At 43.0% G+C, this 26568-nt stretch overlaps 1 protein-coding gene across 1 annotated transcript in view; it reads left to right on the top strand.

Moving 5' to 3' along the window:
* Positions 1–26568, top strand: part of KCNMA1 (potassium calcium-activated channel subfamily M alpha 1) — a 507394-nt gene that overhangs the window by 402647 nt on the left and 78179 nt on the right. The window contains exon 19 of the mRNA XM_049645990.1: positions 12844–12937. Coding sequence (XP_049501947.1) covers positions 12844–12937 — 94 coding nt within the window. The remainder of the gene's footprint in view (positions 1–12843; positions 12938–26568) is intronic.

Below are 26568 nucleotides of genomic sequence, written 5' to 3'. Positions count from 1 at the left end.
ACCTTTGATCCAAGCCCGGATGAACTTGGCCTCCGCTTTGTGCTTCTTCCCTCTGCAACACTTACTGCTCTGGCAACTGGGAGCTATTTATTAGGAACCTTACCAGGGGCCCAGGACTATGAGACATTCAGAGGTTTGTAAACTATAGTAAAGGAGTGTATACGTCTAGTTGGGGAATAGGATATATTGAAATGGAAAACCAATTGTAATGCAAAAAAAATAAATAAGGAGATGTCGGAGGGGTGTGGGATGAGAAATGCCAAGGGGTTTGTAAAGAAAGGAGGGATTCCATCTTGTTACACTTGCCTAGGAGGACTTCCTGGAGGAGGCAGGCTAACCTGTTTCTTGAAGGGTGGACAGAGTAGGTATATGGAAAGAAGACCTGTGGGAAGGAATAGTGGAAGAGTCACTGCCCCTCTGCCCCACCATTCTTCTGACCTGCACCATTGCCCACATGCATGCTTCCATCCCATGACCTCCCACTTGAAATCCAAGGGATAGAGTCCCTCACAATCAGCAAGAATTTCCTGTAATTTAGAGGGAACAGTAGGGTTTCTCCATGTTTCCATCTGATTTTCATTTGTTATTGCTCTGAATGGTCCCAGCCTTCTCCAATTGTGGCCCATTTAAACATTTTCTGGCTTTTTGTTTTTATGACACTTGGCATAGCCTAATTATTTTGACCTGAGCCATTCCTTGGGGCCATGCGAAATATAGGACAAAGGTGGTAGTCAAACAAAAGCAGAGGATGGGGAGGGGGTGTTGAATCTCACCCTGTTGTAGTGCTCAGATACCAGATCAGTTACTCAGGGCAGAGGAGAGAGCATGAACCCATCTGAGCAGAACAAAGTCAAAAGAGAGCAGGTTGGCATTGCAGAGAAGGACCCAATGGCCAAGAGCTCTAATTACTTTGATTACTCAAAGCCACAATAACAATGAAGGGTAGCATTTATCCAGACCTTGCCAGGAACTCTTCTAAGCACTTCTTAGATTTCCAATCCATTGTCACAACAACCTGTGAGGACGGTACTCTGAGGATTCCCATTTTACAGGTGAGAAAATTGAAGTTAGGTAATTTGCCAATACCTGGGTTCAGCCCCAGAGTGTGGCTGCAAAGCCTCTGTGTTAGCTCTTTCTCTTCTTGCAGCCCGATACGAGTTGACATATGTAGAGGGATTTCCCATACCTTGTAATCCTTCTCGCAGGGATGGTGCACTTGAGTGTCACTGGAGCCAGGGCCAGAAATGTCAAAGAAGGGTGCCTGCCAGGTAGGTGGGGTACAGTAGGCAGCACTCGGGTGTTTGACTAACTGGTGAGCCCATACCCCATGAGACACTTACCCTTCTGGAATGGGAGCCCAGTCTTCTGCAAGCTGTTCAAACAGACATTAGAAATGCATATTTTTATGGACAGTCTTCAGACTTAAAGATTGCCCTACACATAAAATCCCGTGGAGCAGCAGTGCTAGGCAGAGCACATCGGGACAGGATTTGGTCCTCAGGCTGTTAGCATGTGGCCCTGATAATCTCTTTTAACTCTATAGCCTCTCTAAATCCTGGTGTCCACCTCTGTCCAGCAGAGATAATAGCTGATCTTGTGACATTGCAGTGTTGAGTAACTTGTCTGAGATCAGAACAGTAATGAGGGTCACAGGTGGGACTTAGGCATGTGGCCTGACTCTAGAAACTTGTAACCTCATACTACTCTTGTAAGCGGAATTCTGACAGCAATTGGTCTGGATTAGAAGTCAGCAGACCTGGGCCCTGGTTCTGGGTCTGCATATTACTGTAGTCTTGAGCCCAAAGAGAATGAGACCAGAATATCTCTAAATCCCTTCAAACCCTACTCCTGCATCCTACATCTTGTTTTCTGTGTTGACCGGAAAAGGGGCCCATGCACTAGCATTTTAAAATGTTGCACAGGATATGTCTGAGGATAAATTATAGTAGAGTACAGATAATGATTTTGTAGTTCAAGAGCATCTTTAGAAGGTGACTATGCCCTTAAGAAATATACTAAATGCTGTGTTTAGCGTAAAATCACAATCCAGACTGGTCCTTACCTCCCAAGGTTAAAAACATACAGTATTTCTAAAGTGTTCTGGCAGAACATTCTTCATTGGGCCATGGAGGGTACCTAGCTTGCACTAAAAACCCATGCATTTTACCTTTATCTGAGCTTCAGAGAAAGTATCAGTGCAACCATCTGGAATACATATTAGAATTCTAGGTGGCTCTTGTCACAACCACCTCAATGGAAGATATGGTGTTTATGGGTGAACCAGAAATAATAGTGATATTAATAATAATGATGGTCCTAATCTGCATAACATCTTATGGTTTAGAAAACAGTTTCACATACCCACCATTAGACACTAGGCTGGTCTTCAAGTAGAATTATTGGGGCAAACATTAATTTTTAAAACATAAATAGTACGATGAAAATATGATGGACATTTTTGGCCAGTCATATTTGCTTGAAGCTGTTTAGGGGGAAGAAACACTAAAAGAGAAGGGAGGTAACATCTGAGTCAAAACATATAAGCAAACAAAAACTTTTACCCCAAAGTAGAAATGTAAATCAACATTGTGTTAACCAGAAGAAGTTGATGTGAAGTGTGAAATTAAGTCCATGAGAGACCTGACCCTTTCTCTCTGTTCTGTTTCTCACCCCAGGCAGGTGGCAAATCTCAGATTCCTGAGGCAGTATGATCTTTTCTCCACTCCTTTGGATGTCTGACAATTTGTAAATCCACAAGGAAACCTTTCTTGCAAGGGTCTCCCTTAACAATCTCATGCAAACAGCATGAAGTGATCAAAAGAATAACTCTGGTTTTATATCTGCCTTGCCCAGTTCTGAACAAGAGAGTGTGTAGACACACATGCAGATACTAACTAATATAACATCTTTGTAATGACAGGCAGGGTGGGCAGGCCCAGCAGGTTCTTGAGAACTCTCTCGAGAAATGGGCAGGGCAGGGCCAGGGTTTGAGGAAAGAGAGTGAGGTACTTGCCTTGGGCACCAAATTTAAGATGGCACCAAAACTCTCAGTAATCAAGATAAGTGATAGTTCATGCAATATTTTTTTTTTAAATCAAAGTGCAAAAAATCCATGATGAATAAAATGTCAGAATTTTAAATAAAGGTGGGATAGATAACAATTTTAATGCTGGCTTTTACATACTGAATAAGCACAACAAAAAAATGGCAGCACTTTCCATGTGCCAGGAGCAGTGTTCAGGACCTTATAGTCATTTTCTCTAGATACATTTCAGTGGGGCCTGATTTATCCTACAGTAAATCCAAATCTATTTGATAATAAACCATATTAGAGAAAGAGTTCCTTTACAGGCTCCATAAATTCCATTACAGTCCATTTTGTCTTTGTTAAACATACGAGTTGAAAATTACAATCCCTTTATTCACTATGATCATTTTAGACACACAGCTCAAAAAGATCGGCATTAACTTAAAAAAAATATATTACCATGCTTGTGTCTATGAAGTACCATTGTTTTCTGGGATCTAGCTGATGATTTTATTAAGTATCCTGAAAGGAGGGGAAAAAAATCAAAGATAATTATAAATTTATAAATACATAATTCATCAGTATAAAGTGATTTTAATGGGATGGATACAAAATTATCTATTTCCTCATGAAAATAACAGAGATGTTCTGATTAAGCCCATAATCTACTTATATGTGAAATTCTAACCAAACTGATGGGGCACATTTTCTTTTCTGAAACTACCTTTGATAAGAAATGCATTACAAACTCATCAGTTTGGCTTCCTGTTAACAAAGAGACAGCAGCCGTCTGGATCATTCTGGATTCACAGTGAAACTGCCACACCATGTATCCTCCAACTAAAGCCGTGCAAGTTTGACAAGGGGCAGATGAATCCAGGAGTTATTGTGCAGGGGTTTAAATCTATGCGGCAGCTGACGGTTGAAATAATCATCTATATATCGCTCTGAGCTAGCTGGGAAAGGTTGAAGCTGTATATTTTCAACATATCTAGTCTAATGGTTAATCTGTTGTCTTGTGCGGGCTCTCTCAGGGTGGATTTGCAGCACATACTGACAGCTTCAAGGAATTGCTCATGGTCGATGTGGATTCTCAAAGTGCAGGGTAGATGAATCTGACTTCGCTTGAGTTGGAAAATGGGAAACTCACCTGACTGGTTTCCCCAAATGCAAGGGGACCTGCCAGACCCCCAGCAGGTTGGATAGCAGGGACCTTCGAACTACTAAACTACCTCTGCCCTTCCCGACTTCCCCAAATCTGTGCACTTGAAGTGGGCTCCATGCGTGTTCCTTTTGTTGTCTGGCCATCGTGGCATATGGGGAAACACATTGTCATTTTTGGAAACCGGACGGCTAGGAAAATGTGAGAAGAGTAATGAGAGCAGAGATCAGCAAACTTTTTCTATCAAGGGCTGGCTAGTAAACATCTCAGCCTTGGTGGGCCACTAGATCTCTACTGCAACTTCTCAACTGTGTTGTACAGTGAAAACAGCCATAGACAGTAGGTCAATGAATGTGGCCATGCTCCAACAAAACTGTATTTATAGCCATTGAAATTTGAGTGTCCTATCATTTTAATGTGTTACAAAATATCGTTCTTCATAGATTGTCCCCCAACCATTCAAAAATGTAAAAACATTTGTAGCTTATGGACTATACAAAAACGTGTTCCAGAATATAGTTTGCTGACCCTGGAACGCGAGAAATACAAGAAGAAAGCAGCTCTTGATGCCGGGCATTTGGCAAGTCTCATCCTTACTCTGAAACTTGTCTCCCACCAACAGTTACTGCACATGCCAGGGCTACAGAAAGGAGTCAGATACACCCTTTGGCTTCAAAGCCATGAGCATCTCATTGGTGTTAAAGAATAGGGAAAGAAGGAAAGGAAAGTTGATAAGGGGCTGTTTGGTTGGACTCCTGTATATTTTTTTCACAGTTTGATTCAAAGTAAAAGTTATCTTCCATCTTTTACTACCTTCCCAATCTCCAAACTCCATAGCATTAATTCAAGGAAGTTCTTGCATTTCTCATTTTAGTCATGTATTTGCGCTTAGAATTCCATTGTTTACCTTTGTGTTTTATCTCTGAGAAGCTAATATCTAGTCTTCGTTTGAGACTTTTCTTTGCTCTTGAGACGATAGAAACAATCTGTTCCAAGGAAAAAAAAGAAAGAGCCAAAGGCAACCAGATCTCCAAAAGGAATTTTCTACCAAATGCCGAGCAGAGCAGAGCAGAGCATTGGGCAGGTTATTACAGCAGGTCAAGTTTTTAGCGAAGATATACGAGCTGAGATTCTAGATACAAGGCATTTTGATGAATGTTGGACTCCTACCGGGATGCATATAGAACATGAGGCTTATGGTTTGAGATGGGGAGGGGGACATGGGTTCGGGAGGTAACATCTAATCCACCCTGTTTGATTTTCGAGGATCCATTAGGTCTGCAGTGTTTCCGTAGAGAACATTGCAATCCAGGTCATGTGGGTTCTGTTAGTATATTTATATAGTATTTTTCCTCTCTCCCATGTAGGAGCTGAATTCTTTCATTACTCTGTGTTGATGGACTCAAACTTACACAATTCAGGTTTCCCAGGCAGTGAATAGAGCCAGAAATACACCCTGTGATTAGCTTCTACATAACCTATTGTTCCTTAAAATCTCCCTCCCCATCCTCCTATTAGCTCTACAAAAGCCAGAAACGAAAAAGCTCCAACAAACCTCCCCTCCCTGCCCCCCTCAGCCTACCTGGGGGCAGGTGCTCCTGTGCCTGTGCTGGGGCTGCAGGGCCACTTGGAGATACTTTCCATCCTCATTTTACATAATGACAGGTTAGTGTTATTTTCAACCCACATCCTCTAGATTTTCCAAATAAATGTATTTCCTATTCCTCGACTAGAAGTTGTGAAATTATCCTGCCTGATAATGTAAATGATAAAGTGATTGTTCAATTATAGAGAATTACATATGTTATGTGCTGGAAATATTATTATTGTTGGCGTTGCTTTTGAGAGACAGTGTCCTTCATCCTTTCGTATTTCATCTGTGTATCAATATTCCCCATGATCTTTCAAAATATAGGTTTATGGATTGGTCTTATCAATAATACTGCAAAATGTTCACCAGTTTTCTGGGGGGAATGAATGTTATCCCAAGGTTTTCAGACCAGAAGCCCTCATTCCAAGGATATCACCCACTATAACTTCCCCATGTTCATGACCTGCTTATGACCCTCTAGGCATAGAACTTGGCTCTGATGCCTGCCTCACTGTGTCCTAGCCTCCTTAGTGGCTCAATCTCACTGATGGGCACATGACATTTCCCACTTATGGGATTCATCCTGAACCAACAGTCAAGTGCTCCTATACAGCAATTATAAAACCAAACTTGCAGTGTGGATTATTTATCTGACATTTGTTGTTCTTGTTGTTTTCCTTCATTGCTTCTGGAAGCATCTGCACCTTCTCACCTGTCTGTTTTGTGTGACAGGCAGCCAGGGTTCTGGTAGTCTATGATTACAAGACAGGAGACATCCTTCCGGGAAGCAGGGGCCATTCTGTGGATTGCTCTTTTGTGGCCACATTATAAGACCTTGAGAGTTAACTAGCCCAGATTTTCTGGGGAAAGGCTAAGCCTTTCCATCATATTAGAGAGAGGTTGGGTCAGTTTAGGAGTTTTGTCCATTGTGAATTACCTGTTGGGAAATTACGGTATTACTGTGACTTAACATGATTTTTCTTGGGGAGAAAGTTTGGTAAACATACAGAAAGTAGGAAGCACACTGTTAACATCCCTAGTCTGGCAATTTTACCCTCTCTCCTTACCCTAGTTTTATTTTAGTTCATTTTTTACCTGTGCCAAATGTTTACTTTCATTGTAAACAGTCTTAAATTTAAAATACACACTTTAAGGGGTGCCTGGGTAGCTCAGTAGTTAAGTGTCCGACTTTGGCTCAGGTCTCACAGCTCATGGGTTCAAGCCCGCGTTGGGCTCTGTGCTGACATCTCATAGCCTGGAGCCTGCCTTGGATTCTGTGCCTCTGTTTCTCTCTCTGCCCCTCCCCTGCTCACCATCTGTCTGTCTCTCTCAAAAATAAATAAATATTAAAAAAACTAAAATAAAATATACACTTTAAGTCCGCTAAACACTTTTTTGCCAGCCTCTATACGTCTCTCTCCCATCTCTACCCCATCCTCAAAATTAGACACATACCAGAAGCAAAATTTCCTATTTTCCTTTTCTTAGAAAACTTTATTTAAATTCAAGTTAGTCAACATACAGTGTAGTATTGGTTTCAGGAGTAAAACCCAGCAATTCATCACTTACGTATAACACCCAGTGCTCATCCTAACAAGTGCCCTCCTTACTGCACATCACCCATCTAGTCCATCCCCCACCCTCTTCCCTCCAGCAACCCTCAGTTTGTTCTGTTTCAGAGAGAACAAACTTATGTTTTGTCTCCCTCTCTATTTTTCTCTTAGTTTTCTTTCCCTTCCCCTATGTTCGTCTGCTTTGTTTTTTAAATTCCACATATGAGTGAAATCATATGATGTTTGTCCTTCTCTGACTTATTTTGCTAAACGTAATACACTCAAGTTCAATCCACATTGTTGCAAATGGCAGGATCTCATTCTTTTTGATCGAATCTCAGTTTTAGTAAAACAAGATTTGTATCTTGAAAGATGGAAAACACACACCCACTTTTTTTTTTTTTCTCACTCATGACACAAAGAGATGCTACACATCCTTCCTTCTTAGGAGTTGCAAACCTATGGCATTTAATACAAATTAGGCAGCAATCATGGCCAAGTGACCAAACCTGCGGTGTGGGATGAAAATGACACTTTAACATTGAAGATTGATAACTTGCAATATAATGATTAGTCAGTAGGATGCATTCTAGCAGACTTCAGGAAATAATGGGTCTGGTCTTGCGGCTAAACTGAGTTTTTGGTGTCTGTGTATTATGTCATAGGGGAGAAGGGTCCTCTGTAGGTTTTTGGAAATTATTTCACAAACAATATTGTTCTGACATATTATCCTTTCTGACGTTGATGACAAAAACCCAGCAAAAAGCATTTCAAGAAGCCATCGGGGTAAAAGAAAAGAAAAAGAAAAACTGCAGTTCAGCTGTGAGGAAGAAACTTCCCTTTACATGTAAAGCGATCATTCTATTCAATGTTAAAACTTGTTTGGAACTTTCCTAATGAAAAATTTTGCAGAGGATTCATTTCCGTTTTCTTTTTCTCGTTATTGTTTGGCAGTCAAGGTTGCAGCTAGATCGCGCTATCCCAAAGACCCATTTGAGTTCAAGGACACAACTCACAATTCTCGGCTTGTGACTGAGCCAGGTGAAGGAGTTCTGGAGCCCATCCTTATTTTAATAACTGCACCCCTTAGTGTTCTAGCTTAACCTGCTGAGCTCAGTTGAAGAAGAAAGATGTACTATTGTTGGTTTCAGCATGCCTTCAGCTTGCTGGGCAGCAAAAGACCAAAGAGAAAAGCCATAGAAAACAATAAATAACAATTAAAGTGACCCTGCCCTCAAACTAGCAGCTTGCTCAAGACTTTAGTCGGAAGCCCTGTTAGCTAGATGCCTTTGCGTTCAAGCCACTTTGCATGCCGCTCACTCTGAGTGATTCCAGTGTGAATATGACATTACTAATGACCTACTAAGTGTGTGCAGCTGTGGGTTTCTCCAGATGTGGTGATTCATAACGTAATGGAGATAGCCAGTCGACTCATGTTTATGGGTTGTTTGCCTTTTATTGCATTTCCGAATTTATTTGCTTTGAACTGTTTTTTAACTCCAGCCAACAAATTCACCTTTAAGTGTCAAAGGGCCTCATCCCCCTAAACCCTGTGGAGGAAACAGGGAAGAAGGAATGTGCCCCAGGCTGGAGCTGAGCATAAGATCCATCACATGTCAGCACTGGGCTATTTGGGAAAGCTGAAAGGTGGAATCCTGGCCCCATTTTACTCAAAAGGCCCACAAAGAGGCGTTGGTAACCCTGACACAGTGTTTGCAAGCTGGCGAGGCCAATAAAAAAAGAGATTTCTGTTTAAAAAAAAAATCCAGTAAAATATAGGATCATCTTGAAATAAGCCCAGAGTTCTGGCCAGTGTTTCTGGAAGATGTTGCCTTGCTTTCGCTTGAAAACAGAATGCCGATGAAGAGTCGAGTAAAATGTTGTTACAGATGTTCGACTCTGCATTAAGGCTGTTGGAATTACCACCACATCTTAAATCAATTCCCAGAACATTGTCTGGAGGTTATGTCATTGAAATAATGAATCCTCTTTAGTCAAGTATAAGCAAACATGTTAAAACATCATTGTAACTTTAAATTAAACTCTAGCGCAAACCAAGGGATCTGAAGCCTCATTAGACTTGCCTGACATTTTTCTAGCACTGAGTCTTCCCAAACTGTAAAACTGTTAGATTCAGTGCCTATTAGACAAGTGAGCTCTGGGAAGTTACAACAGCACATTAAGTGTTATACTTAGGGATGTGCAAAAACAAGCCCTTGAATTTTATGAGGACTTGGAGACTGGATGGAGTTCAGCTCCTATAAAAATTCCACGTAAGATTCCTGAACTTGTTTGTGTTTTAAAGAAGCTGGCAAGTCAGGTTCCTTTCAGAGATCATATCGTCCACAGTGTGGTGCAGGTGAAAATGATGGAGACAGAGGTGTATTGTAATTAGCCAAATTAGCCAAAATGCAGTCTAAGTAAGAGCCTGAAAATGTGCATTGATAGGAGGTGCTGGCCAATTACTTCAATACGTTTGTATCTCGTGAAAGTAAGTAAATTTAAGTCTCCTTTGTAATTCAATTTTTACTCCTTTCGTGTAGTCACAGAAGCCATGAAATGAAAATTATATTTTATAGCTTAACTAAAAGTTTTTCTAGGTCTGCTTTCTTTAAATATGCAGAAATTGATAGAATCCATAGAAAGGCTAATAATTAAATATGGTTTATAACCTACTTATGAGAAAGAAGTTATCACTACTTCTCTCATGGGATCTAAGCCATATGTAATGGTCTCCATTACCCAACGTTCATATATTTAAGCTGAAGACATTTCCCCCCCCCCCCCACCCCATTTCTTCAGGGAACAGATCTGCATTTCTACGCCTGTGAGTGCAGGAGGAAACCTTTGAACATGAGTTTCATTTAAGAGAACAAATCCCAGTTTAAATGCAGCATGATTATGATGGATGATCTTTGTGAGTTGCAATGAAAATAAATAGTTTCCTTGCGTAGAAGGAGGTATAATTTTAGCACTAGAACGAAGTGTCTCCCTGGAGCTGGGTAACTTACATGTCTTCCATTTGAAGATCGCTGCAGGTAAACAAACAGTGACAAGGTGCAAGGATAACCCACGCTTAACCAAAGTGGGTTATTATAGGTCCAGGGCCAATGGGGAAACAACAGTTAAGCAGAGGTATCCAACAGAAACGCCAATGAGTGTGACTTCTGTTCAGGTCTTAACTAAAATAGACTCAGCGTATAAATTGGACAAAACCATGGTAACATCTGGGGTCCTTGAATGAAGCTAAGTCATAGTAGCTTAGATTAGGTGAAGAACCTTTTTGGATATGTCACTCCAAGCCTAAGGAGGCCTGTGTGATAGAGAAGCAAGGACACTCACCCCCACTAGACCCACTCACACGCACACATTATTTTAGTCTGTCCTGTGACTCAATGAATTGACGTCACCCTGAACACAGTACAACAACTGTAGGCGGTCCATATTAAAAAGCAACCTTGTATTATGGGTGGAATCAATGCAAGACTTTCTACCCCATCCTTAGATGCGGAAAACGCCAAAGTATACTTAGACACACACGTCTCTCTCTCTCTCTCTCTCTCTGTCTCCCTGTTCCTCCCCCTCTCTCTCTGTCTCTCTCTCTCCCTCTCTCACTGCCTTTCTACCCCATTATTAACCTGGGATGCCTGGCCTCCTATCCTGTGAAAGGAAGATGAATTCAGGTCAAGCTCAGAGTGCCTGTTTGCTTGCCGAGAGATGCATATCAACTCTAAGTGATTTTTTTCAATAGCATTTATGTGGCTTGTATTTATTTCCTTTAATCTTTTAAGTGCTGTTTAGTCTCTGTGTGATTTGCTGTGGATACTCATTTCTGATAAGATGCGATATCCTCCCAGCCACATAGTTCCTGCCTGGAGCCCTAAGTGACTGATAGGGTCGCAGCCTGAGCCTGGGCCTCAGGGGGAATGGGGCGGGGGAGCAGCTGCTGGAGTGAGTGGGCTGTGGGCATTTGTAGGTGCTTCCTTGCCTTCTGGAATCACTCTCACCTCAAACCGCGTTCTTGCTCCCTTTCCACGTGTCAGCCAGAATATAGATGACCCCAGACTAACAGTGGATTAGGGGAACCTACGAAGTGGGACACTCTGAAGCAGGTTTGGAAGATAGTTGGATTATTATGATCCCTTGGAACCATGTATGGTAACACTAAATTTATTTAGGGTTTTCAGGAAAGTACCATATAATGCATGTCCTGATATGGGTCTTCCTGGGCATTCTCGAGTAGCTGAGGTGGCATTGTCCCCCCACCCGAGACTTGTACACCATTAACGTATGTCAAGCTTCTTTTGATGTCATCACTGCTAATATTTCTCTTCTTAGCTTTAAGGTAACGGCCGTGCATTCTGAGTTTCAAGGGTGCTTCCTCCCAGTCTGTGTTGCAGTCAACTCTAAGAATCCAAGGATCCTATTTTTCCTTCTTGACATTACAGCTTTAGCCTGAATTGTGGGGGTGGGGAGAGGAGGGCTAGACTTTTGCCGCTGATGCCCTTGGGTGACAGGCTGGGTGCGCATCTGCTAATTATCAAGCAGTTCTCTTAAAAAGAAGCATGATGCAGGCTAATACATCTATAAAGCTTATTAGCGGGTGTCTTTGGGCAAAAGCAGTAGAGTGTGCTGTGTTGTTTGTGAGCGAACCTTCATATTGCTTAGCGATCTGTGTGGTTTAGACATTTGGAAAACAGCCTTTGGTTTCCAACCCCCTATGCTGCCCTCCCTCCCTGCCCCCACCACATCATCCGAGATACCATTCAGTGGCAACCTCCTCCTTCATGTGGGTACTCTTCTCCGGCCTGGTTCTCCAAACTCACAGCCCAGTCTTAATGAGTTAAAAAAGGATCCTCTGTGCACAACCCCACATGCTCTCCCTCTAGGGAGGTACGGGGACAAGAGCCGAGATGGGCTATGGATCCTTGAGCCAGCATGCATCAGTGTTCCCAGCCCTGACTGATTGAAACATTGGCTGTCAAGTCCTCAAATCCTTGCCTCTCTCCAAGGCTCTTCGTCTGGCATGCAGGGATTAGGCACCAGCTACATTGGTTTATTTGTAGAATCAGCTGGTTGGCGGCTACTATGCTGCTATTTCCCATACAACTTTATTTCTGATTTTGCTTATGAGGAAACCCATTCAATTACTCAACAAAGTAACTAAAATTAACGAAGAAAAATGATTGAGTGTTCCCATATATGTAATATATTTTATATACAGATAAATCATGCGTTCTTTCCTTTCTTATGGTAGGGCTTTTACAAACTGGTTTAGTCTGTTTAAAGTGCATGTTCAAAGGCTGGAGAGTTAAGGGGTGATGGTTTCACCTTTTCGAAGCCGGCCTCTTTGACTAACGCATTTGGTCTTTGTCACTGGGTCCTAAAAGACAGCCATGAATTCCTAGTGAGTGACTGAGCCGTGAGTGTGTGTCCTTTGATAGCTTGCCTGTATTTCACGGTCTGCCCTCAAACTGTTCATAATCTCATGAGCTGCCTATATTTCCAGTTGAAGATGAGCCGCCATCAACACTGTCCCCCAAAAAAAAGCAACGGAACGGAGGCATGCGGAACTCACCAAGCTCCTCACCCAAGCTGATGAGGTAAGAAGAGGGGCCATGGGCCATGTGGGTCCCCCTTGAGCGCCTTCTCCTCCTCTCCCGGCCCCCTCCCCGCCTTGCCCAGGCCTGGAGCCGCCCCTCCCCAGCAAGCACGAGGGGGGGGAGGGGACCAATCGTTAGGTGGCTTCTTAAAGGCTGGAGTATTTATTCTGTCAGCTTGTCAGCAGTTAATGATAGAGCTGAAAAAATTCTGTCATGAAAAACAGTTTGAAAAGCTGTTTGAAAAATACATAGGCTTTAAAGTCTTAGCTGTCACCATGTCCTGTCTATGTGTAGTTCCTAAACAGCAGTGGCACTAATGACGGCGGCAACCAATCAGAGGAACTCATGTGGTTAGTTTGCCTCCGGCAAGTCTCTTTCTGCTGGAGTCCCTCCGAGGACTGTTTTCTGTACTTAAGGCCATATGTGAGATGTATCATCACAATCAAAAATGAACCTGAAGATTACCTTCCTTTTATCCTGTCGATTGAAATCAAATTTCTGTTAATTGATTTTGACTGATAAAAAAGTCTAATAATCTGTGGACTTGCCAAAGCAAAGTTCAAAAGTAATCCAGTTCTGCTCAGGCTAAAAGCAGTATTAATTATGAAATACGGCGTGTGTGTACTCTTTCTGTCTTCCTTCCTTCCTTCCTTCCTCCCTCCCTTCCTCCCTTCCTTCCTTCCTTCCTTCCTCACTTCCTCTCTTTCCTCCCTCTTCCCCCCTTCCTTCCTTCCCATCCTTCTTTCTGTCTTGACTATGGCTTCCTCTCAGAAATGGCAAATGAAACCAGATTTCGACAGACTTCTGCAGGTTTCTCTTCCGGGCCTCTTCATCTTTCATTTCCCCAGATTGTCTTCGACTCATCTGCCAATCCTGTGCTTATTTCCTCCAACATCCTAACTCTCCAGCACCCCAGTGATGAAACAAGAGTGACCCCTGAATAATAACTGCCTTGGAAATACCTGCCATCTTGATGTTTCTTTCTTCTTTTCATTGCCATTGGCTGCTCCCCTCCCTTTGATTACTGAAATACAATTATGGCCACTTCCCCCTACTTTTCCCTCCCTCCATTCACTCGCATCTTCCTGGCCTTCCACGGCCACCCTTCTGGGACACAGACGGGGCAGTCCTCCATGCGGTCCAGGGCACAGGTTCCCATGGAGGAAGCCCCTGGCCCCATGTCCTTTTCCGTTATGATCATCTCTTCCTGTTAAATGTTTCCTTACCAGTCCTCTGCCTGCCCATTCGCTCAATCTTGCTGGGGTGTTGCTGATTTACATGCTTGTTTACACTTTATGAGGAGCAATGAAATGCACCAACTGCCAAGCTTCTCATTTTTACGATGCCAGTTGTCATGCTACCATTCATTTCCTATTTACTCACCTTTAGGTAATCGCCTTATCTAATGCTAATAGTTTTATCCATTTAAAGTAGAGAAAAGCCCAGGCGCTTCTTTTGCCTAAATTTAGAGAAGCAAATAAATAAATAAAGAGAAGTCTGAAAAATCTGAAACCTTTGGAGCCAAATTCCCTGTCCCTGTTTGCTATGTAAAGTATGGCTCATTTCTTTGATCTTGAGTAATAATAATTCTGAGACGTTATACTGTTTTCATATGCTTCAAAGCTGTGTCAAAGTTTTGCTGCTTAAGGGTACTTCTTTATTCTGTTGGCTCTTGGGTACCAAGATGACAGGTCTTCTGTACGAGGTGGAAGCTTTTTTAAGTCGTAGCCTTCAGCAAAACATCAAATTACCAAATCCAGGGTAACATACTTCTACACAAATGCCTTTCCTGTAGATATATTATACCATATATATTAAATACTTTAGTGTTACACGCTACATTTTATGTGCAATAGAAAGTGATGGTTTGAGGTAGCCTTGGGGGGACTTTTTTTCCACAAGCAGAAAAAGCTAGTGTATACCGTATCAAGTATGGTTTTTACAGGACTTTCTGCCCGAAGGCCTTTGTAAATAAGTAATGATCAACAGATTGGCTGTGGGTTTTTGAAAAGCATGCCTATGTCAGTTTGCATGATGGGGGAGAATTTTCAAAGTGGGTCTTGCTTTCATTGCCTGTTGGAGAGGGACTGAGGGAGCAGTCATCCCGGGCTGGAGCTGTCTGCTCCGTGGTACATCAGAATTGCTAAACGTGGGTTAGGCGGTGAGCCGAAGCTTGCCAAGCTACGGAACTTGGGTTTCTGGTATTGGTGCCTTTGGGCTACCGCAACGGCCACAGCTACTTCTGTTCCCACCTGCCCACCGCGGTCTCACTTGCGGCTCAGCTGAAACAGCCTGTCCCATGAGGAGTCAGAAAGTCTCAGACACTCCTTCCTTGCCATGACTTTCTGTGTCCCAAGTGCTCTGGAGACAAAGACAGGGTGCTGAGCCGTCGTTTTCCCTTCACTTCCAGCATGTGCTGTTTCGTTTGGTTGGAATACCTGGCCCTGACAGTGAGGTTGCCAGGACCTGTTTCTGTTATACATCTCTTGTTGACTGAAAAGAGAGAGGGGCTCATGCAGCATCTGGTGGCTTCTCCAGGTCGTCCCACCTCTTCACATACTCCCTTTCTCCTCTGCAGAAGATAGGGCTCCTAGGTCCTATTCCTCATGACCTGAAAAATCCATAAAGGAAGCTAATGACTTATTTGAAGTGAGTTTTTCGACATGAGTTTGCGGCTCGCTTGTTTGAGCGGAATCAATCATTCTGAACGTGGAAAGGTTTTAGTGGCCTATGGGCAGTGATAGGAACAGCTCCAAGAGAAACCGGAGAGCCCAGAATGGGCTAGGATGGGCTTTAATTTACCACTGTGGCTTCTGCAAATAAAACAGGCTCTGCGCGAGGGTTTCTTGCAAACCATCCGCCAGCATGAAATGCTGCCGGGACTCTGCACTGATGGTCTTTGTCTCCCCTTTGTTCTGGTATCAGACATACCCTGGTTTTTCAGTGTCACTTAACTCTCGGCACAGTCATTAGGTGAACAGCTTCGTTTTGTGTGTCTGGATCCTGATGCACTATGTTTTTTTAGTCACTGTGACAGACAACAACTCTCGCAGCCAGACTGAACCAAATGGCAACCGTCTGTGCTCCAAGCCAGGCATTCCTGTGTCATGACAGATAACCTTTGGCTTCCCATCCCCCAAAGGAGGAGCGGGCCATGGAGTTTCCCAGATTCTTGTTATTCGCGTTCCTTGTTGGTCTCTTAACATGGAATGATTTAAGGAGTTTCTCCTAGTTTCCCTTTAAAATCAACAAGCACTCATTGTCCACTTGTCTCTGCTACTGAGTCTGTGCCTTGGGAGGAGGGCTGTGTTTCCCTTCCATTGCAAGGCCGTAGAGGGCAAGCATATTGTCTCTAGATAACTAAGTCAAGTGTTCTTAATTTGGGGGTCTCACAGACCCCACAGAACATCAAATGAAAGCTCTCTAGAAAGACTCTCTAGGGGGGAAAAAAAAGGACACTGGGCACCACTTTGACTACAACTGAAGCAGATTCATGGACTGCTTCAATCCCTGCCCAGCTTACAATCATATTCAGTTCTTTCCACAGGCACCTTCACGTAGTTGTATTCACAAATTCTGTTGGATCCTAGGAATATTTCTCCATTGGGTAGGCAGTACAGAGTAAACGTCTGGGCTCTCGCACCATATTCTCAAATGGGACCCCAAAATGCTGTGCATTTCAGCTGTTTCTGTTCCTTTCCTCAGATTAATTCTCACCCAGCAAATGTTTATCGAAGTCTACTGTATTCAAGGCCTAGAACGTCTTTGAGGAGTGAAAAGTAAGACGGGTTAGAGTAGGTCTCTGTCTTCAAAATGATCACAGTTTAATGTAGGAGACAGACAAGCGTGTATGGCAAAATAGAGTAGAAGGAGCTTGGAGATGTACTAGCAGAGGCCGTGAGAACAGAGAGAGATGTCATTACCCCTAGTTTGGGAGGCTGAGGCTGGTTTGTGAAGGAAGGTTTATTAAATCTACCCCTGACTGATGAGGAGAGTTCTCTAGTAATACCAATACCTACCCTTGTTCATTGTACTGGATGCCAGGGATCACCATTCCCAGAGTGTTATGCCTTTGAGCACACTGAGTCCTAACTATAACTCCATGAGTAAGAATTATACTTTCCCCCATTTTACCCATGCAGAAGCTGAGTAACTGAGATGTAAAGTCTAGTGAATCTGGTGAGTCTTACCTAATTAGGAAGATTGAACCCAGGTGGTTTAGCTTCTAAGCCCATATTATGAACTCTTTCACTGTTCTGTCCAATGGAGGAAATAAGGAGAATGCTCGGGCCATTGTAAGAGGCTTGGTGTGGTTGGAGCAAGGGGTCCCTGGGGTGACATAACTGGAGCTGGAAGTATGAGAGTATTCTTGCACCTACTTATGTAAGCCTTTGTCTGTCATAGGCATTGGGAAACCTTTGCAAGTTCTTGAGGAGGCAGTGTTTTGGGAGGATCACTGGTGACATTGTCAGGAGATGTTTAGGACTCTCCATCAGGGCAGCCTTGTGAAGACACACGTTACAGAAATAGAGAGGTGTGAAGGGAAGGCCCAGCCAGCCCCAGCCTCTGCCAAGGTCCTTTGGGTGCCACACCACTCAGGGTCTCCTATAGAATAGTGGAGCAGAAGTGGGCCCCACTCTTCCCAAGAAGGACACACAGCATTCCTGACATCAGTTGATGTTACACCTGCTTCTCCAGGACCTAGGAAACTTGGAGGAGTAAGATAGAGGGGCCATGAGCCATGACGATTCATGTAGGATGTGTTGGATAGACAATTTACCGAAGAGATGGCCCACAGCCAGGCTAGCAAGGATCACTGGCAATACTGAAAACAGAGGAATTGAACAGGTGAGGGGAGTTCATGTCCCGAGACCTAGAAAATATTAGAGATCAGTTTGCTGAATAGGAGGGGAAATATGATTTGAGGAAAACAGATTATCTTCTTGGGCATTTACTGATCATCAACTGAAATAAACTCATCTGCTTGTTAAGGCCCATTTCTCTCTTTCACCTCATACCTTTTATAGGGTCTTTGGTGAGGACTGCCAACTTGAGAGGTTCTCATAATAGCAAATGGCAAAATTTCCTGAGCCCAGTCCAAGTTGGGGACAGAATGCCACTCTTGCTGTTCTTTGCAACTGGCAGAATGAAGAAGGAAGGCAGGGACAGCTTAGCCAAGTAAATTCACCTCTAAATGCACAAATAGCAAGTGACAGGCCCTCACAGGACTGGAGAAGAAAGAAATAGTGGGGCTTATCATACCAGGGCTTGGGTGGATTTGACACAGGTCTCTGGACAAGTTGCATGTGCAGCAGAGGGTTATTATCCCAACCTCTCGTTTCGAGAGCATCGTGCACGCTCTCCTCTAGGATGGAAGAATCTGTCAGTCCTCCCAGGTTGTCTCCCAGACACAAAGGCAGTAATTTCCTTCTTGCTTTTAGAGTGGTGGCTGCCTACCAAGAGATGACGTATCAGGTGGCAGTAGCTCTTGACTGTTTACTTGTTAGGCAGGGAAAAAAATGTATGTAGATAGATACAGAGAAGTTGAAAGGGACTTTAGTTTTGACAGAGTGGCTAGAGCCTGGCCTGAAGAGCCTGGTTTTGTCAAGGTGGCTCCAGAGATGGCCATCTAGTGGGGGGTGGGGGTTGGGTGGGTGGGGGGGAATTGGGGACAGCTGTGTCTCAGGAGAGATGCTCATTACACAGGAGGGCGAGGGCAGTGTTGAAGAATGAGCCAAGGTAGGAGCCAAGTCAGTGTCCTTGCAACATAGCAGGAAATAGTATCCACCCAGAAATGAAATACACCCCAGAATGAGGCAGATTATTTATGGTGCTGAACACCCAGCTATGAGCCCTTTTGAGGAGGTCTGCCTAAGACACTCTTCAGCACAGTCAGACACTCACTTGCATGGCCTGTCGTTCTTGAACAGGACTTAGTTACTAACTGCCTTGTTTCTTTCGTGGAGTGGCAGAAAAAATGAAAAGAAAGGAGACTAGAAAACTGACTTTTAAGCGTACTTCACAAGAACTAATATTTCATTTGCCTTTTTCTGTTTGCTTATTCGCTGATTAGCTCATGGGAGTGGAAGTCAACAACAGAGAGAATATGAGTGTGGCATCCATGTTGGGAACCCCATCAAGTGACACAACAGTTCAGGTTCCAGAGAGTCACAGAGAGGCAGGGTGGGCAACCTGGATGTGTTTTTGTCATCAGTCCTGTAATTATCCATTTAGATAAGAGGTCCAGGACTAGGGTGAGCCATATGAAGTGCCTCCTTAAATTCCGCACCTAGACACTTTGCTTGCATTGCTCTGTCCCTGGCCTTGCTGGATAGAACCATAGCCTTTTAGTCGGTATGCTGCAAACAGTTGCTATCTCTGGTAGGACTGACTCAAACCATATAGTTTCTCCATCTGGGCAACACTTTATAGCAATGGTTCTCAAACTTAGGCATGCATCAGAATCATCTACAGCATCTTGGTAAAACAGCTTGATTCAGTAGGTCTGGCTGGGCTTGAGAATTTGCATTTCTCTCCGGCTCTCAGGTGATGCTGATGCAGCTGGTATGAGAACCACTGCCTCCGTAAGTCAGAACAGTGAAAGAAACCTGATGTCATAGGGGCTCTCCTTACAGAAATGTTCAGACTTGACAGTGGAGCACTGAATAGTTGCTTCGTTCAGAACACCTGTCTTGACCACCACTGGCGATCAAACATGAGTCCTCCCTGCTGATCAGCTACAGCATCTGGATCCAGGAACACTCCAGACAGCGGGGCCAGTTAAAGTCCCGTTTTCAGAGTCTCCCTTTAGATCAAGATGCCCTGTTTCAAATATAGTCCTTGAAAAGCGAAAAACAGTGCAAGAGCCTTGGTTGTTCCCACAGCAAACTGTCTCAAGATATCAAAGGTGAGTAAACTGTCACTGGGCACATTTTCTGGTCTCCCTAAAAGGTCTGGTGAGTTTGCATTGACTGGCTTAAGAGTCAAGGAATTAGAGTCAGACTAGAGATCATTCATCAGTTCCTCTTGTTAGTTGGTTGTTTATTAAGCATCTGCTGTGTCCTCTGCTGGGTTCTGGAAATTTGCTAAAGAGTAAAATAGGAGTTCCTTGCCCTCAGGAAGCTCCTTATCTAATGGATGAGACAAAAATGCAAATTATTATCTCTGAAGGAGCATCTCTCACTTCTATAGGAACTCCTAGGAAGGGAAAACAACTGTCTCTGGTTATGGAGGAGGGAAGCTTCAGGGGGAACATATGAGACAAACTGTGAGGCCTCAAAAATATCCCAACAGATCCACAATGGCACTTGACATTGATAGATCCACCCCACAGAATTAGTTTTTGCCACCGGGACAAGAAGCCTGCAGAGGGCTGAAAAATTCTCTCACGTTTTATCCAGCCTCTGATCTCCCAGGGAGACCACTGCAGGGTGGGGCCTCAGCCTACATGGGATGCGTGGAATGACGAGAGAGCCTCTATGAGATGATAAATGAAGCCCCAAAGCTCAAGCAAGTAAAGGGTACAATTCAGAAACCATATTACCGGGCACCTGGGTGGCTCAGTTGGTTAAGCATCTAACTCTTGATATCAGGGTCCTGAGTTCAAGCTCTGAGCTGGGCTCCAGCTTGAACCTACTTAAAAAAAAGAACAAAGAGCATGTTGTAACTTTCCTTTTTCACCCCCCTCCTTTTGTGTGTGTGTGTGTGTGTGTGTGTGTGTGTGTGTGTGTGTGTGTTTTGGTTTGTTTACTTATACTTTAATGTACATTTCTGAAGGCCAGTGTTGAACCCACTGCCACAGAAAAACTGGGATTTGCTGTATTTGCCTGGAAGGGGAACTGTGCTCTTTAAAATATAATACCGGCTTCCTCACAGCAGGTTTGCTAGAAAAGGGATTTGTGGTTTTGCTTTAGGCACTTGTCTTCCAGGCAAGCTTTTTGTGTTTCTGCTGTAGCAGGGCATTTAGTTCACTTCCTCAGATTAATTGATGGCAAGTGGCATTCCTTGCTCTGCAAACCCTCAAAACAATGATCTTCTATTCTTTATTTGAAGTCAGGCATACTTAATTTCTAGCTGTGGACTTTGGAGGTGTGAGCTAAGATTCAAGAAGCATAGATATGAAAAATTTAACTCACTGGAGCTCCTTGGTTGCTATAAAAATGAGGGTATTCCTGCACAGAGCCTTCAGATACCGGGACAAGGCAAAAGCTGTCCCAGGCTTAATCGATTATTGAGGCTCTCCTTAGCACGTTGTCCTGACAAAGGCTCTTGGGGCAATTTCGTACTGATTATTCACACAAGCTGTGCATTTCATGAATGCCCGCCATGCTGGTCTGCCTGTCTTTGCAGCTCAGGGCACTGTACTTCAGGGCTCTGCAATGGAGAAGGAACAAGATCCAGCTGCCTCCTGTAAGTGGTAGGGGGTGGAACGGGGCCAAGTGGCATTGGCTTCCGGTCAAGACCTGTCTGTTCAAACCTTGCCTCTCCTCTCTCTGGCTGAGCCACGTTAGCCATGTTACTTATCCAGTCTCTTTCCCAGGCACACAAATGTGTAGTCACAGCAGAAATTACATGCAAGTGTTACCTTGATGAGTAAATCATAAAAGGTAGGTAAAAATTTCAGCCCTGCAACATTTGTAACAATTCAACTCACAGTGGCTAGCCACTCATAGTAGCAACAGTAGTAGAAATAATTGTAGTAACTCTGCATTTGTATTATTGAAGTGCTCTACCTTTACTGTCTCCTTTCAGAAGAGCTACAAAGAAATGGGTTGGTTGTTAGCAGAGTATAAAGAATGATAATAATAATGGTAGTTAGCACTTCTTAAAGGAAAGCTCTGTGTCAGGTTCTATGCTAAGCGCATGACAGGACTTTACTCATGGAGTCCTCAAGTGGAATCCATTAAGTCATGATGGTGATTAACACTCATTTTACAGATGAAGACATTGAGGCAAAGCACAATGTAACAAGTGGTAGATAAGCCAAGATGTGGAGCCACTGTGCCATATCATCACTAAGGAAATAGTGGTTTCCCGCCCTCAGTGATCCACCCCCAAAATGTACCCTTTGGAGAACGACTCTTGGTTCAGATAAATACATTAACTAGCTGGTGCACAGGCTTCCTTTTTCTTTTGAGCTGGGTTGTCATAGGTATTGATCCAAAAATGTGGATACAAGTTAAAGACTAGAGAGAAGTTCCCTCTTAGATCTAATTATACACGTGTGTTGGGGTGAGGTGGTGCTGAGGAGGGAAGGGACATGGCCCAAACTCTTTGAATAAGATATTGTGTATTTCTGGTATAGTTCCACGTATTCCTAAACTGGTGGCAGGATGCTTTTCTCCATGAAGTGAATAGGTGAGACTGAAGCACAAGAAGGGCAGCTGGGGTTCCTTCTAGGGACTGATATCTGATACTTCATGCCCCTTTTTCAAGGTGGACTCTTGTATGAGTTTCCTAAGGCTCTGCCATGTATTCTTGTAGTCTTAAGTAAGATATTTGCTATTGTTGTCTTAAGCAACAGAAATTGATTTTCTCATAGTTCTGGATTTTGAAAGTGCAAGATCAAGGTGTCAGTAGGGTTGGTTCCTTCTGAGTAGGAGAAGGAAGACTCTGTTCCAGGGCTCTCTCCTTGGTTTCTAGATGTCTGTCTTATACCACTATCTTCACATGTCACATGTCTTCCCTCTGCACATGTCCATGTCTAAATCTCCTCTTCTTATAAATTAAGCAGCCATATTCAACTAGGGCCCATCCTAATGACCTCACTTTAATTTAATTACTTATTTAAAGGCCATATTGTACAATATAGTGACATCCTGAGGTACTGAGAGTTTACAGACTTTGTAAACTCAGTGTACAGACCTTGTGGGGGACAAAATTATGCCCATTTAACAACTCTGCAGCAGATAGACCTCACCTCATGGCATTCCTGTTATCCTAAAATAACGCATGTACATGGCTCAGTGGTAAATGACAAATGAGCCTTGAATCAATTATGGTGCATTTTATGGGAGTTGAGATTACTTCGTGAGTTGGGCAAATGTATAAAATAATTAAGATAGGAAAGACAATATCTAGTATTGCCCTTGATTCCAACTAAGTGGTCATTGAGGAATTGTCTGAGGACATTTGAATGGGTTCTCTTAATCATTTTGTGAATCAGTGATGCTGGGATGCTTTGTTCAGAGAGGTTTCTGGTGGTCTTCCTTTCTGTGTACAACAAACTGCCAGGTTCTTCTCCTGGGCCTCCTCTGACCATGGCACTGTTGGTTGTTGTGCTCAGTGGCAAATGCTTGAACTTTCTTTTGTTTGTATAAGCTCCATCAATCTCAGTTTAGCAGCACATGTTCCTGTAGCCAACTGGCTCTTCACTGTTCACCTATGTCAGAGACCTCTCAGGAGTTCAAGTCAACCTAAGCCACTTGAAGTTACTACAGGAACAGACATGGTAAAGAAATTTATCCTGTCTGGCTCAAAGTTGTTATGGATGCTCGTGTTGCTGGAATGAATCATATTCCTCCCAGATGGAAAAACAGTTATGGTCCTTCATGGAACTCTAGAGTGATCAGTCTTAATTCTTCCTATCTCTCATCTTTGCTCCAACAACAACCTTTCTTCAGTTATTTAGTGCCTTCTGGATTTTTGATGTCCGGCAGTGGCCAAGTATTTCAGAATCCTAGCCTTGTCTTCCTCAGTGAGAGAACAGTGCTTCAAACCTTGAGAGTCTTCTAGGTTCACCCAATGTTTTGAATGAAATCTCTATATCCCAGCTTTTCTGGAATGTCTCAAGTGATGAGAAATCCACTGCCTTGGGACACAACTCATGTCATTTTTTTTTTAAAACCTTCCATTTTTTATAACATTCTTTGTGTTTGGAAACTTGATTTTTGTTCTATTGAAATTCCACACATGGTTCGTCGCCTGTTCTGAATCAGTTGTACACAATCAGTGGATTCCATCTTCCATTCGATGACCACCATTGCACATCAGAAGACAGCTACTGTATGGGGCGCCTGGGTGACTCAGCCAGTTGGGCATCCAGCTTCAGCTCAGGTCATGATCTCACAGCTTGTGAGTTCGAGCCCCACGTTGGGCTCTGGGCTGACAGCTCGGAGCCTGGAGCCTGCTTCGGATTCTGTGTCCCTCTCTCACTGTGCCCCTCACCTGCTCATCTCTGTCTCTCTCTCTCTCTCAAGAATAAATAAAACATTTTTTAAAAATTAAAAAAAAAAAAGACAGCTAATGTGCCTGGCCTGAGTCTTCTATACCTCAGGTTGGGCCAATACCACAGCCAACATCTTCAACCGTGGTTGGGGGTGCCATGTGTGGGCTCATTTGGGCCTCAGTTCTCTGAGCAGGTTCTAATGGCTGCTAGTGGATCAACACTAAAATATGCTTAGATTGCTCCTCACCTTTCAGGGCTCAGATAAAATGTTACCTTCTCTGGGAAGCCTTCCTTAATGTTTCTCAAATACCAGGCAATTAACAGTTTCTTTCTTGGTATTATCATACCACCTTGCATGATATGACACTCATCACGGTGTATCACAACTATTGATTGACATTTTCTCTTTCTTGCTGTATTATGACCCTCCTTTTGACTAGGGACTGTGTCTTCATCATTAGGATATCTCCCATTCATGAATCAAAATAGAAAATTTATGTTTATTGGTTGTTTGACGATTTAAGAAATCAAAGTTTGAATTCCAGGTACCCTGCTGGCCAGAAAAGAAAATATCTTTGTTTGAGGAGATTTTTAATGTTCTTCAGATAAAACTTTTTGAGGAATATCTTGGATGATACATTTAAGTTATCCAGGCCAGGGTGAGAGGTGTGTAGGGAGTACCTACTGCAACAAGGCATACCACTGAGACTTCTCTGATGCTTCTAGATATTCCAGTGATTCACAATCATGATTCACATCCCTAGTGTCAAACTGCACCTGAAACTAATATAAAATTGTATATCAACTCTATTTCAAGAATAAATAGGATTTTTTTTGAAAAATTATACCTGCTTTCTCCAAACCCTAGCCCCAGTTTAATGAGGCTTGACATTAAAAAACTATCTTTTTGGGGCGCCTGGTTGGCTCAGTAGGTTAAGTGTTCGACTTCAGCTCAGGTCATGATCTCACAGCCCGTGAGTTCGAGCCCCGTGTCAGGCTCTGTGCTGACAGCTCAGAGTCTGGAGCCTGCTTTGGATTCTGTGTCTCCCTCTCTCTCTGCCCCTCCCCCGCTCATGCTCTGTCACTCTCACTCTCAAAAATGAATAAATGTTAAGAAAAAATAAAAAGAAAACAAAAGGCTGTCTTTTTTCTTCTTATTGAGGGACGACTGATCATCAGCCTTGTTTATTTACTTTTCTAAGATGAAAGTTGGAGGCCTTTGTGACCAAAGAATGATTCTTTCCCAAAAAGGTAGGGAACCCGAATGTATGTTCTTCCACCCAAGACACATATTTTCTAGAAGGAATTTTGGCCAGCTTGCTGTATCATTTGCTTGCTTGCAAATTTTATGTAAATATTGTCCTGGCTGTCTTTTAAATCCTGAATACATTAGGGGCAGTACTCAGACCTTCTTGAGATAATACTTCCTCTCTAACCAATAAACTGGGCAAGAGAATTTGAACCTGGCTCTATTTCTCTGAGGTAAATTTATTAAGATCCTCTTGCAAAATATGTTCTTCTAGGGCTGGGAAGAGTTCATTCTGTTCATTTTCTTAAATCTCTTCTCTTTGGTGGTTTCTATCCACCTACCTATCCCAGATGGTATCTACAACAACTATTGAAGATTCTTCAAGGATAAAAAAAATCAAAAGTTGATCTTGCCCTGATCTGTGACCAGTTCTTAAGAGAAACTGCCATTTTATTTTAGCAGTTTTGACCGAGTTCAGTATTTGAAAGGTGGCCTGGTAGTTTACAACACCTTAAGACCTCCCAACAGCTCAGCTACTGAGCCGCTATTCCAAGGTGGAGTGTTTTTCCCCTTTGAAGATTAGATATGACAGTTCCTATAGTAATCCAGCATGTTTGTTGAAGGTAACTTTGCAGGATTGCCTCACAGGGTATTTGTCATTTGGTATAGACTAAAAGCAAATTCTCAGGAATAAATAAATGCAGCGAGAATTTTCCCATCTTGAGTGAGGGTGGAAGGAATATTGAAGGGAGGGGAATCACAATAGATATCTTGAAAGATTAATTCTAGGTCTGTGGACCATTCCTGTCCCACTCTGTGTAGTGGATATATAAGTGAGAAGCATCAGAGAAATTTCAGAGGGAGAAATACTGAAAACTCAATAAAGATTACCCTTGGATGCTTGAAATAGATAACTTAAAAGGTAAAATCACTTGATAGTAAGTTTTTGGAATTTGAACCTATTTATATTTTCTGTCTTAAATTGGCAGTGTTATTTAGGGAAGATAGTTCCCCTGCAATGAGAGCTAGGTATTCCTGGAACGTTGTCCCAATTATATGCGGTCAATGTTGTAGAAACCCAAATGACCTCCCCCCAAATGGGAATATGAAATCACTATCACAGATGGAACCTGACAATGGACATAGTCCAAGCTGTAGGAGTATATTTCTTATGCTGTAAGCCTGTTAGACCTGCCTGATTTTATTATAATTCCT

This window comes from Panthera uncia, chromosome D2, assembly GCF_023721935.1.
Source record: "Panthera uncia isolate 11264 chromosome D2, Puncia_PCG_1.0, whole genome shotgun sequence".
NCBI lineage: Eukaryota > Metazoa > Chordata > Mammalia > Carnivora > Felidae > Panthera > Panthera uncia.
Note: the sequence above shows the minus strand (reverse complement) of the source record. Positions and strands in the feature narration are given on the sequence as shown.